The sequence below is a fragment of the Pongo pygmaeus genome, chromosome 1 (assembly GCF_028885625.2).
Source record: "Pongo pygmaeus isolate AG05252 chromosome 1, NHGRI_mPonPyg2-v2.0_pri, whole genome shotgun sequence".
Classification (NCBI taxonomy): domain Eukaryota; kingdom Metazoa; phylum Chordata; class Mammalia; order Primates; family Hominidae; genus Pongo; species Pongo pygmaeus.
The window spans coordinates 29114892-29127892 of NC_072373.2; the positions used below are offsets into that span (position 1 = coordinate 29114892).

At 39.9% G+C, this 13001-nt stretch overlaps 1 protein-coding gene and 1 pseudogene across 2 annotated transcripts in view; both read left to right on the top strand.

The window, feature by feature from the left end:
* Nucleotides 1-321: 321 nt before the first annotated feature.
* RAB3GAP2 (RAB3 GTPase activating non-catalytic protein subunit 2) overlaps nucleotides 322-13001 on the top strand; it is a 120918-nt gene continuing 108238 nt past the window's right edge. The window contains exon 1 of one of the 2 annotated variants that reach the window (XM_054449963.2): nucleotides 322-657. In XM_054449963.2, the coding sequence (XP_054305938.1) occupies nucleotides 543-657 (115 nt within the window). In that variant the 5' untranslated portion in view covers nucleotides 322-542. The remainder of the gene's footprint in view (nucleotides 658-13001) is intronic. The other variant, XM_063671959.1, reaches the window with a different exon arrangement.
* On the top strand, nucleotides 3269-6636 carry LOC129013578 (aurora kinase A-like; annotated as a pseudogene).

The window sequence follows — 13001 nt, forward strand, 5'->3', positions numbered from 1 at the left end:
AAGCCAGCCTTGACGGGGCTAATCTCCGGAAGAGCAATTAATCTTTTCAAAATCCGACTGTTGCAGGATACGGTCCCCCACTGGCCTGCCACTAGTTTAAAACGAATTATTTTCTGTGAAACATCAGGATCGTGCCAATAGTAGGGCATCAATAAGACTGAATAAGTCAAAGACCTGCGCGGACAAGTCCAATTAGAACACCTCTGGCTAAAAGCCAGAATGAATGAAAGGGTTCATGTCTCGGCGTAGACACAGAACTGGGACTGAAAAATCTGCCCCAAGCCTCCACGTCGACTTTGGCTCCACCTGCAGCGGCGGCGCAGTAGTCACGTGACCCGGGCCTCCGCGCCCTAGGCGCCTGGGCCAGCCTGCGCCTGCGCAGTACTCCGAGACAGGGGACCCGTGTCAGTGACAGCTTCCGGTTTCGTTTCTCCGCCTTCTGCCTGGCTAGAGCTATTGGGGCTCGGTGGCGGCCGCAGTGGGGTGGAGGGGGCAGGGCGTGGTGAGGTAAGGTGAGTGCCGTAGTGGGGTTCCCTGGAGCCATGGCCTGCTCCATTGTCCAGTTCTGCTACTTCCAGGACCTCCAGGCCGCCCGGGACTTCCTCTTTCCTCACCTGCGGGAGGAGATCCTCAGCGGCGCCTTGCGGAGGGACCCCAGTAAGTGCCTCTCTCGCCTCGCCGTTCCTTCCCTCGTCACCCGCGGCCTCTGCTCGGCGGGTTCGGGTCTCCTACTCGCTCTGCGCCTCCTGCCTCTGCCCTCTGGACCCCTAGTTCTCCCCGTGCCTCCCCTCCGCTCCCGGATGACCGCCTGCCCACCTCGTCCTGAAGCCCCATTTGTGTTGTCTTCCTCTAGACCCAGCTTTTCTCCTTAGCCCCTCTGACCCCTGGCCAAAAACTGCGTCTTGTTTCCTCTCTCCTCTGCCTATCGCCGCTTCCTCCCTCCCTCCCCCCACCCCCACACATTCCTAGCTTTCTGAGTATCTTCTCTGTCTCCCATCTTCAGCCTGGGGTCGTTCCCTGTTTCATGTTGCCTGCTCCGTGATCGCATCCTCCCCGTTCCTTGCCACATGTCAGCGCTCCACTCTGGTATTGCCCCAGCGCCCACTCTCTTCCTTCCCGGAGACTGTGGCCTTCTGCCACCTCCCATTCCAAAAGTGTTGATCATCCCCCCACACTCTCCCTTCTTTCATCTGCGTTTCCCCCATTCAGATTTTGAGAACAAATGGCTGACAAATGAGTGACTCTTGAGGTGGTAAGACTCTCTCAGAGAAGGAAAATAACCTGTCAGGAAGTGAACGAGAATCTACGTTAGGAACTAAAATTACAGTGACATAGCCAAGAAAGGTTAATTTGCTTTATTGGGATGAGAAGCCTTTCACCTATTTTTATCATCAAAGTGTTTAATAAGCCTTTCCCCAAGTAGTATAAAGTTCCAAGGCTGGTTTATTAGATACTACATAGGCTTTCAGAATTTCATACATTTCGTCTTTTGAAAGGGTGTGCCTTGTGTTTTATTTTATTTTATTTTTGCATTTCCAACATGAAGCACATTTGGCTTTGTAGTACAGTGCTCTCACTTTGTGCTATACCGGAATGGTGATACAAAGCCCACTAAGCTCCTCTCCCTTTTTTAGAAAATTTAGAAGATATCAAATCGAACCCGTCTGTGAATGATTACATACTTTGTGCCAGTCATTGGTGCTACAAACCAAATAAGGTTGGTGGACCCTTTGTTTACAGACAAATCATTAACTTCCATTCAGTGTGATTGAGATATACGTGAGGCATTTTCTTGAAGTGGTGATACTTAAGCCTACCTTTGAAGTACTAGTTAGAGGAGTAAAGGAGCAGTAATAGCATGTGCAGAGTAAGCGAGGCCTGAAATGGCATGGTATTTAGAGAACTAAGAAAGGCTGAATGACTGGAGAGGAGGATGGGAGAGGAAGAGTTGGGGCAATGAGGCAGTAATAGTAATAAGGAGCTAGACCATGAGAAGCCTTGTGAAAGTTGTGGTGTTTCTCTGAAAGTTTAAGTAGAGAAATGACATCGTCAGATTTGTACTTAATGTAATCAACAACATTTGTTGAAGACCTGTAATGTGCTCTGGTAGCAAAGTGGAGGAGAGATTGGAAGAAGGGAAATGGATTGGGAAGCTCTTCCAGTAATCCAAGCAAGAAATTATGTGAGCTTGAATTAAGAACCTTAGTAGGATGAAGATGAAGGACTAGATTAGAAAGACATTAAGGAGTTAGAATCTGCAGGACTTTGTGAAGGTCTGGTGATGGGCGTTGTAACTAGTAAGTGAAGGAGAGTTTAGGAAGTCTTTGGCTTGTGGTTTGGGCAAGTATATATAATAAGAGAATGAAGGATACAGATTTTCAACCTTTTGCATTTTAAATGTTTACGGTATGTCCAAGTAAGGACATCTGATTGAACACCAGATACAGATAGTCTAAACAGTAGGGAGTACTGGGCCAGAGATGTTAATTGGGGAGCTAACAGCAAAAAGTGTCAGTTCAGTCTCAAGGATTACGTATGTTGTGAAATGCACTGAGTACTAAAGCTGTAAGCTTAAAGGAGCACTGGTGTTTAAAAGTCAAGTAGAGGTTACTGGGAAGAAGACTGAGAAGGAGTAAAAGAAAGAGGAAAATCAGGTGAGAGAGTAAGGCCCTCGGAGCTGAGGAAGGCGAGAACTTGATGAAGGTGAGGAATGGTCAGCGGTTTTGCAAATGCAGCAGGGGTCAGGTAAGAAAAGCATAGAAAAATGCTCATTGGTTTTGGGAAGGTGGAGGTAACTTGGACCTTAGGACAGTTTCAGTAGGATAGTGGAGGCAGAAAGCATATTTATAGGATAAGGGGTTAAAAAGTGAAGTATACTATTTCAAGGAGCTTGGCTGTGAAGGATAGCAGATGCAGGATTGTAGATAGGGAATGTAGAAAAAAGGAACAGATTTTCTTTATCCCTCTACCACTCTCCTGGTCCAGGCCACCATCTTTTCTCAACCTGGGCTATGATATGATATGTGTCTTCTTCTAGCAGATCTTCCTGATTTTGCTCTTGGTTTCCCATAATAATTCTCAACAGTAATTACAGTGGGCTTTTAAGGCATAATTTAGATCACAACATTGCCTTTTTTTTTTTGAGATGAAGTCTCACTCTGTTGCCCAAGCTGGAGTGCAGTGGCGTGATCTCGGCTCACTACAACCTCCACCTTCTGCCTCAGCCTCCTGAGTAGCTGGGACTACAGGCATGCGCCACCATGCCCAGCTAATGTTTGTATTTTTAGTAGAGATGGGGTTTCACTATGTTGGCCAGGCTGGTCTTGAACTCCTGACCTTGTGATCCACCTGCCTCGGCCTCCCAAAGTGCTGGGATTACAGTCAGGAGCCACCGCACCCAGCCTAACATTGCCCTTTTAATAACCCTCTATGGTTTTTGATTGCACTTAACATAAAATCCAAAGTTCTTAAATGGTGTATAAGGCCCTTGAGACTCTGCTTCCTGCCATTTCTTGGACCTTATACACCTCTCCCCTTATTTCTAATGCTTCAGACACTCTTCTTTGTTGTTAAACCAGCCAACCACATTTGTGGCTGAGGTTTTTGCCCTCACTGTTGTCTATGCCTTGGATGCTTTTTGCAGATCTTTGCATGCTAGTTGCATCTTGTCATTCAAGTCTCAGCTCAAATGTCAATTCAGGGCAGCCTTTTCTGACCACCTGATCTAGATCTAAAGTAGTCAATACAACCCCCTTGTTCCCACTTGTTATTCTCAATCATATCATCCTGTTTATTTTCATCATTATATCTGTACTGTCCAGTATGGTAACCTCTAGGCACATGTGGTTATTGAGCCTTTGAAATGTGGCCAGTGCAACTGAGAAACTGAATTTTTAAAATTCAAGTTAATTTTAATTAATTTAAATTTAAGTAGGCAAAGTGGCTAATGCCTATAATATAGTATGGCACAGTTATAGGTACTAAAACTCAGGTACACACAGATTGAATACTTGTCCAAGTTACGTAGGCAGTTGGGGATATAAATACACCCCAAACATCTAGATTAATTTGCACTATACCTATAGATTTATAAATACGGTTTAATGTATTTCTCTTCTAAATCAAATTCTTGAGTTTATGTATGTTGATATTATTGTGGCTATGATCAATTCATGTAGAAAATGAACAGAATGGACCTCTTCATCACTAGTGAGCCCCTTTGTAAAACCTATACAGATGGTCTCAGACTTATGATGGTTTGGCTTCCAATTTTTTAGCTTTACAGTAATGTGAAAGCAATGTGTACTTTGTAGAAACCATACTTCAAATTTTGCACTTTGATCTTTTCCAGAGCTAGTGATACAATGGGTAAGATACTCTTTTGTGATGGTGGGTAGCAGCAGCAAATATGAGAGACTGTACTCTACGGTATTCAAGAAGTACTGTATTCAAGAAATTACATGAGATATTTTCAACCCTTCGTTATAAAATAGACTTTGTGTTAGAAGATTTTGCCCAACTATAGGCTAATGTAAGTGTTCTGAGCACTTTTAAGATAGGCTAGGCCAAGCCGTAATATAAAGAGTTTTGAACGTAAACTTTTGTACAGTGAAATTTTACAGAGAAAAAATGAAATTAGCAGAGCAGGTAAATAGGACCTGACTTAAACTGCTGATGGTATTTGCCTTTGCTTCTCTTCACTTTATTTATTAATGTTATAAATGTTTATTGGGAAGCAGAAATCATGAGATCATCTTAAATTTTTTTAGCTGATATAGTTTTAATTTCTTAACCCAGCTCATCTCTAGAGGATATGTAAAAACATAAAACACCTCAATTACTTGTGAATTATAGAGGTGTATCAGTTGGTTTAAAAGTGCTTTTATTGGGCTGAGCTCTTGGAAGACTCAGGTCCTTGGGTCATAGGCATCATGGATCAATCTAAAGAAAACTGCATTTCAGGGCCTGTTAAGGCCCAGTTGGAGGTCCAAAACGTGTTCTCGTGACTCAGCAATTTCCTTGTCAGAATCCATTACCTGCAAATAGTGGCCAGGCTCAGTGGGTCTTATGTCCTTCAAATTCTTCCCAGCGTGTTCCTTTGCAAGCACAAAAGCTTGTCTCCAGTCACAAGCCAGTTCAGAATCAGAAGCAGAAGCAAGTACAGGCAACCAGTGTACCTCATCCTGCCTCCAGGCCACTGAATAACACCCAAAAGAGCAAGCAGTCCCTGCTGTCGGCACCTGAAAATAATCCTGAGGAGGAACTGGCATCAAAACAGAAAAATGAAGAATCAAAAAAGAGGCAATGGGCTTTGGAAGACCTTGAAATTGGTCTCCCTCTGGGTAAAGGAAAGTTTAGTAATGTTTATTTGGCAAGAGAAAAACAAAGCAAGTTTATTCTGGCTCTTAAAGTGTTATTTAAAGCTCAGCTGGAGAAAGCAGGAGTGGAGCATCAACTCAGAAGAGAAGTAGAAATACAGTCCCACCTTCAACATCCTAATATAATCAGACTGTATGGTTATTTCCATGATGCTACCAGAGTCTACCTAATTCTGGAATGTACACCACTTGAAACAGTCAATAGAGAACTTCAGAAACTTTCAAAGTTTGATGAGCAGAGAACTGCTACTTATATCACAGAATTGGCAAATGCCGTGTCTTACTGTCATTCAAAGACAGTTATTCATAGAGACATTAAGCCAGAGAACTTACTTCTTGGATCAGCTGGAGAGCTTGAAATTGTAAATTTTGGGTGGTCAGTACATGTTCCATCTTCCAGGAGGACCACTCTCTGTGGCATCCTGGACTACCTGCCCCCCGAAATGATTGAAGGTCGGATGCATGATGAGAAGGTGGATCTCTGGAGCCTTGGAGTTCTTTGCTGTGAATTTTTAGTTGAGAAGCCTCCTTTTGAGGCAAATACATACCAGGAGACCTACAAAAGAATATCACAGGTTGAGAATTCACATTCCCTGACTTTGTAACAGAGGGAGCCAGGGACCTCATTTCAAGACTGTTGAAGCATGATCCCAGCCAGAGGCCGATGCTCAGAGAAGTACTTGAATACCCCTGGATCACAGCAAATTCATCAAAACCATCAAATTGCCAAAACAAAGAATCAACTAGCAAACATTCTTAGGAATCCTGCAGGGGGAGAAATCCTTGAGCCAGGGCTGCTGTATAACCTGTCAGGAACATGCTACCGAAATTTATTTTACCATTGACTGCTGCCCTCAATCTAGAACACTACAAGAAATATTTGTTTTACTGAGCAGGTGTGCCTTAACCTCCCTACTCAGAAAGCTCCACATCAATAAACATGACACTCTGAAGTGAAAGTAGCCACGAGAATTGTGCTAGTTATACTGGTTCATAATCTGGAGGCAAGGTTTGACTGCAGCCACCCCATCAGTCTGTGCCAGGCATGGTGTCCTCCCAGGAGGCAAATCCAGAGTCTGGCTGTGGGGAAAGTGACCACTTTGTCCTGACTCGATCGGTTAAGGAGCTGTCCGGTAACCTTCCAAGTACCTGAGTGAGTGTGTAACATACTGGGTTGGCCAAGCCTGGTAAAGCTGTTGGACTGAGTATGTGATTCTTTTTAAGTATGAAAATAAAGATATTTGTACAGAAAAAAAAAGTACTTTTATTTTACTGTGGACAGCTGCTAGAGATATAGTGATACCACTCTCTTCTATATTTTAATTATCAAGGTATGACTTTATGTTACTTTGTATATTTAATTACAAAGGAAGACTATCCTCTATAGCTTTAAAAGATGCTGAACCCTACCCTTTCCCAATGTTTACACTAATGACAACTGTTAATAATTGTTTTTATAAAGTAAATACTATCTACTTAAGACATGAAGTCTGGTCTTACAGCTTTGTGGCTTTTTTGTTTGTTTTGTTTTTGTTTTTTAGAGACAGGGCCTCACTCTGTTGCCCAGGCCAGAGTGCAGTGGCATGATCATAGCTCACTGCAGCCTTAAACTCCTGGATTCAAAGGATCCTCCCACCTCAGTCTCCTGTGTTGCTAGGACTACAAGTATGCAGCACTATGCCCAGATAATTTTTTTGGTTTTTGTTGAGATAGGGTCTTGCTGTGTTGCCCAAGCTGGTCTTGAACTCCTGGGCTTAAGTGATCCTCCCACCTGGACTCCCAAAGTGCTAGAATTATAGGCATGAGCCACTCTCCCTGGTTTATTACTTTGAAGTTGTAGGGATGGGTGGAGTATAGGTCCCCACTTTATGGGTCCCCATTTAACCTACAGTGACATAATTTCCAATGCCTAGACCAGAACTTTCTGAAATTTACAGTTGAGTTGAGCAAAAATATAAATAAATAAATACATGAATAGAGAGGGAGAGCCAGAATAGTTGGAGATAATTTGGGTATTATAATATTGTGGATTTCTTGATTTACCTAATAGTAAAATAATTTCTTGTTGACATACTAAAAATGTAGAACAGTTTTCCTTCTTGCCTCTTTTAGCAACCAGAATATAAAGCATGTAGGGAATTATGTTGAAATAATCAATTCATGTTTTTAAGCAATCTCTAGAAAAATGTGCTTTATTTAGGATAACCTAAAATCATAGAATCACTTTGCATAATGGGCTATCACAAATGATATAAAATACTCTATTTTTTATATGTAGTAAAAATATTTTCTCTAGTTTGAGATCATACTAGGAGAGAAAATAATCTGAAAATAGAACATTTATAGAGATTTCAGAAAATATATGGAGTTATTGGGTTTCTTTAAAATTGGAAGAGGATCATACAGATAAAATTTTATCAGTGAGGAAATTGAGATTTGAGTGTTCTTCAATTTCTTCATTCAGGTAGTATTTATTGAGCATCTACTATGTTCTAAGCACAAAATGAGTTTAAAGATAAATAAAATAAGTCCCTCAAGCAATTTTCAGCTAATAAAAGAAGACACGTATGTGAAACTATTGTTAGAGGTGTTATGCTATGATATGGCACATGATGGGGGAGAATGAAGGAGTGTTGGTCTAGTCTATACAGGAAATCCAGAAAGTCTTCATATAGGAGGTGATATTTTCACATTAATAGTTTAAAGATGTCCATCAGATGGAGAGAAAATAGACAACAGATGTGAAACAGTATGGGATTCAGAAAGCTGCAAATAGTAAATTGTGGTGGGAGGGTGGGATGTGGTAAGAGGTGAAATTGAAGAGGTTGGTGAAGGAGTTTAGATTTTATTCAGTAGCAGGTCTTTAGATTGAAGTAAGAGTACCTTGGGATCGTGGAAATTTATAAAAGGTTGCTTGGGAACAGATGATTTTAAGTAAATCATTTTCCACATGTACCTGTGAAAGTGCCTACTTTCTCACCCTGCCTTCTCCCACTTTACCTCTGACACGTTTGTAGTCTCATTATAGTAAGTTGCTTCAAGGTGTAAAAAAAACCTCCCCTGTAATCAAAGTGCTGTAAATTCCTCCATTCATTTGATTATTAGTTTTCCAAATTTTACTTTTCGTTTAATTATCAAGATTTATGATATATTTATGTTGCTTTCCTCACTTATTTACATATAATAATTGTAATAACTCAAGCAAGAAGAAAAATGTTAATACTTAAGAGTCTTATCACAGGAAAATGTTTTCTTAATTCATATCCTTTTTTGCAGAGAAAGTTTTGTACTGATAATAATAAAAATCTATGTTTATTAGAATAGCATTCTGTGGAGGAAGTAGAATAGAAATAAGTATTCAAGGAGAATAAGGGACTTGTAAAAACTGTTGAGAAGATCAGCATTTTTTTTTAATGGCTGTCGGTGGGTATCATTTCCCTATAGTGTTTAGAATCCACTGTTTTAAAAAATAATAGTTTTATGTTTAAATGTACATGTTTATAGTATAACAGAAATTACATATTTTTTGCAAGGGATACATACTAAAAAGTTCTTTTGGGGCATATATGAACAAAAAATTTGAAGGCCATTCTCCTGTAAGACTCAGTGATTCCCAGTCTTTTTTTTTCTTTTTTTTGTTGGCATAATAGCGTACATAAGAAAAATGAGATATGGACCCCAAACAGCTAAAACAATTTTGGAAAAGAAGAAAAAAGTTAGAAGATTCACACTTTCTGATTTCAAAGCATATTGCAAAGCTATAATAACCCAAACTGTATGGTACTGGCATAAAGACAAACAAACCAATGGAATGGAATAGATAGCTGATAAGTAAACCCTCACATATATGGTCAAGATGATCTTCAGCAAGTGTGCCAAGAGCATTCTTTGGGGGAAAAGACAGCTTCTTCAACATATGATGTTAGAGGAAATGGCTATCCATATGCAAAAGAATGAAATTGAATCCTTATCTTATACCATACACAAAAATTAAATAGATTAAAGACCTAAATGCAGCACCTAACACTGTAAAACTTCTAGAAGAAAACATAGGAGAAAAGCTTCATGACATTGGACTTGCATGCTTTTGGGTATGACACCAAAAGCCTGGGCAGCAGAAGCAAAAGTGGACAAATGGGGCTACACTAAGCTTAAAAACTTTGTGCATCAAAGGACACAATCAACAGGGTGAAAAGGCAGTTTTCAAAATGGGAGAAAATATTTGCAAATCATGTATCTGATATGATTAATATCCAGAATATATAAAGAATTCCTGCAACTCAATAACAACAAAAAATCAACCCTATTTAAAATGAGCAAAGTACTTAAGTAGACATTTCTTCAAGGATGATATACAGATGACCAAAAAGAACATGAAAACATGCTCAACGTCACTAATCATCAGAGTGATGCAAACCAAAACATAATGAAATGTTACACCTATTAGAAATGGCTACTATCAAAAAAACGAGGTATCAAGATATGGTGAGGATGTGGAGAATTATAAACTTTTGTGCACTGTTGGTGGGATGATAAGATGGTACAGCCACTATGGAAAAAATAAGAGTTCCTCAAAAAATTTTAAAAAAATTATATGATCCAGCAACCTCACTTCAGGGTGTATATACAAAAGAATTGAAAGCAGGGTCTTGAAGAGATGTTTGCACACCCATGTTCATAGACAGTTCACAGTAGTCAAGAGGTGGAAACAATCCAAATGCCCATTGATGGATGAATGGAAAAACAAAATGTGGTATCATACACACAATGGAATACTGTTTAGCCATTAAAATCAAGGAAATGTCACATGCTATAACATGAATGAACCTTGTTAAATTATGCTAAGTGAAATATGCCAGTCACAAAAAGACAACTACTGTATGATTCCACTTACATGAGGAAGCTAAAGTAGTCATTTATAGAAACAAAAAATAGAATGGTGGTTACCAGAGGCTGAGGAAGGGGAGAACGGGAATTGTTTAATGATACAGAGTTTCAGATTTGCAAGATGAAGTTCTGGAGATCTTTTTTTTTTTTTACAACAATATGAGTACACTTAACACTACTGAACTGTCCACTTAGAAATGGTTAAGATGATAAATTTTATGTTTTTTTGTTTGTTTGTTTGTTTGTTTTTTCTTAAGACAGAGTCTTGCTCTGTCGCCCAGGCTGGAGTGCAGTGGTGCGATCTCGGCTTACTGCAAGCTCCACCTCCTGGGTTCACGCCACTCTCCTCCCTGAGCCTCCCTGAGCCTCTCGAGGGACTACAGGTGCCTGCCATGCCTGGCTAATTTTTTTTTTGTTTTGTATTTTTAGTAGAGATGGGGTTTCACCGTGTTAGCCAGGATGGTCTCGATCTCCTGACCTCGTGATCTGCCTGCCTTGGCCTCCCAAAGTGCTGGGATTACAGGTGTGAGCCACTGCGCCTGGCCAGTGTGTTTTTTTTAACCAAATACAAAATGTCAGTCAATTAGATTAATAATAAATAGATTATTTAAAAACACGACAGCTGCTTATGATGGAAAGTGACATAAGTTCCAATAGTTCCAGGCCCTACCTGACTGCTTTTACTGCGAAAAGGATCAATATCTTGGCTCACTTGTAACCCATTTACAGCATACTAAGAATCTCTGCTATGGGCAGAGGGTAGCCATTGATGGTTTTCAGTAAAAGTATAGCAAAAGTATTTTAAGATTTGAGTTTTAAACAGATATATTTGGTAGCTGTAAAGAGAATAGGTTGGGCAGTTCAAAGCTAGAGGCAGGTGAACATTAGATATATAGTTGTAGAAGTCCAAGTTAGAGCCCATAAAGGCAGAACTAAGGTAATAGCAATGGCAATGGAGTTTGAGACTATTAGAATTTGAGCTGAGAAATAGGATAGCCAGACAAATATTTTAGAGACATTTCTTTGTCAGCAAAGAGAAGAATGGATGGGAGTGATGGGTAAAGTGGAAGTGGAGTGACCAGTTAGGAGGCTATTGCAGTATTCCAAAAGAAGAGATTATTTTTTCCTTAGCATGGTTTTCCTAATAGGTTATTTTATAGTATACACAGTGACAATCCTGGAAGTATGACAAGTATTTTTGATAAGTACTATGCTTAATACAATTTGGGACTATTGAGACCTTGAATGAAGAGTAAGTTGTTGAACCTTCCTCATAGAGAAGAATTCTTGAAACTCCTAGGTATCTGCTGTTACCATATCTTGCCTTTAAAAAAGAGACCAGAAATGGTCCCTTGAATATAGATTACTTTTCTTTGTACAATGTGAGTCTAAGTCTCACATATAAGTTCCCCAGAAGAGAGAATCTCATCAAGTCAAGAGAGTAGACATTACTTATCACATTGCCCTCCCTTTTTTTAAGGTATGTAAAATCAGACATAAAAACCACCACCTGGCTACTCATACTCTACCTTTCAGACGTTAAAACCTCAGTACTGTGCTGTCTAACATGGTAGCCACTAGCCACATATGGCTATTTACATTGAAGTTTAAATCAATAGTAATTAAATTTTAAAAAATCAGTTCCTCAGTCACAGTGGCTACATTTGAAGTGCTCAAGCCACATGTTGCTAGTGGCTACCATATTGAGCAGCACAGATACAGAATACTTCCATTATTACAGAAAGTTCTATTGGAAGTATTACCTTAGTAAGACTTTTTTCTTCTTCTTCTTCAACTTTTAAGTTCAGGGATGTATGTGCAGGATGTGCAGGTTTGTTATATACGTAAATGTGTGCCATGGTGGTTTGCTGCACAGATCGCCCCAGCACCCAGGTATTAAGCCCAGCATCCATTAGCTGTTCTTCCTGATGTTCTCCGTCCCCCCACCACCCCAACAGGCCCAAGTGTGTTTTGTTCTCCCCCATGTGTCCATGTGTTCTCATCATTCAGCTCCCACTTATAAGTCAGAACATGTGGTGTCTCTTTTTCTGTTCCCGCGTTAGTTTGCTGAGGATAATGGCCTCCAACTCCATCCATGTCCCTGCAAAGGACATAATCTTGTTTCTTTTTATGGCTGCATAGTATTCCATGGTGTATATATACCACATTTTTCCTTATCCAGTCTATCATTGATGGGCATTTAGGTTGATTTTGTGTCTTTACTATTGTATTGAGAATAGTGCTGCAGTGAACATATGTGGGCATGTATCTTTATAAAAGAATTATTTATATTCCTTTGGATATATTCTTTTGCGTATCCCAGTAATGGGATTGCTGGGCCAAAAGGTATTTCTGCCTCTACGTCTTTGAGGAATCACCACACTGTCTTCCACAATGGTTGAACTAATTTACACTCCCAACAACAATGTAAAAGCATTCCTTTTTCTCTGCAACCTTGTCAGAATCTGTTGTTTTTTGACCTTTTAACAGTAGTCATTCTGACTGGCATAAGATGGTATCTCATTGTGGTTTTGATTTGCATTTCTGTAATGATTAGTGATATTGAGCTTTTTTTCAATATGTTTTTTGGCCGCATGTATGTCTTCTTTAGAGAAGTGTCTGTTCATATCCTTTGCCCAGTTTATAATGTGGTTGCTTGTTTTTTCTTGTAAATTTGTTTAAGTTCCTTGTAGACTCTGGATATTAGACTTTTGTCAGATGGATAGATTGCAGAAA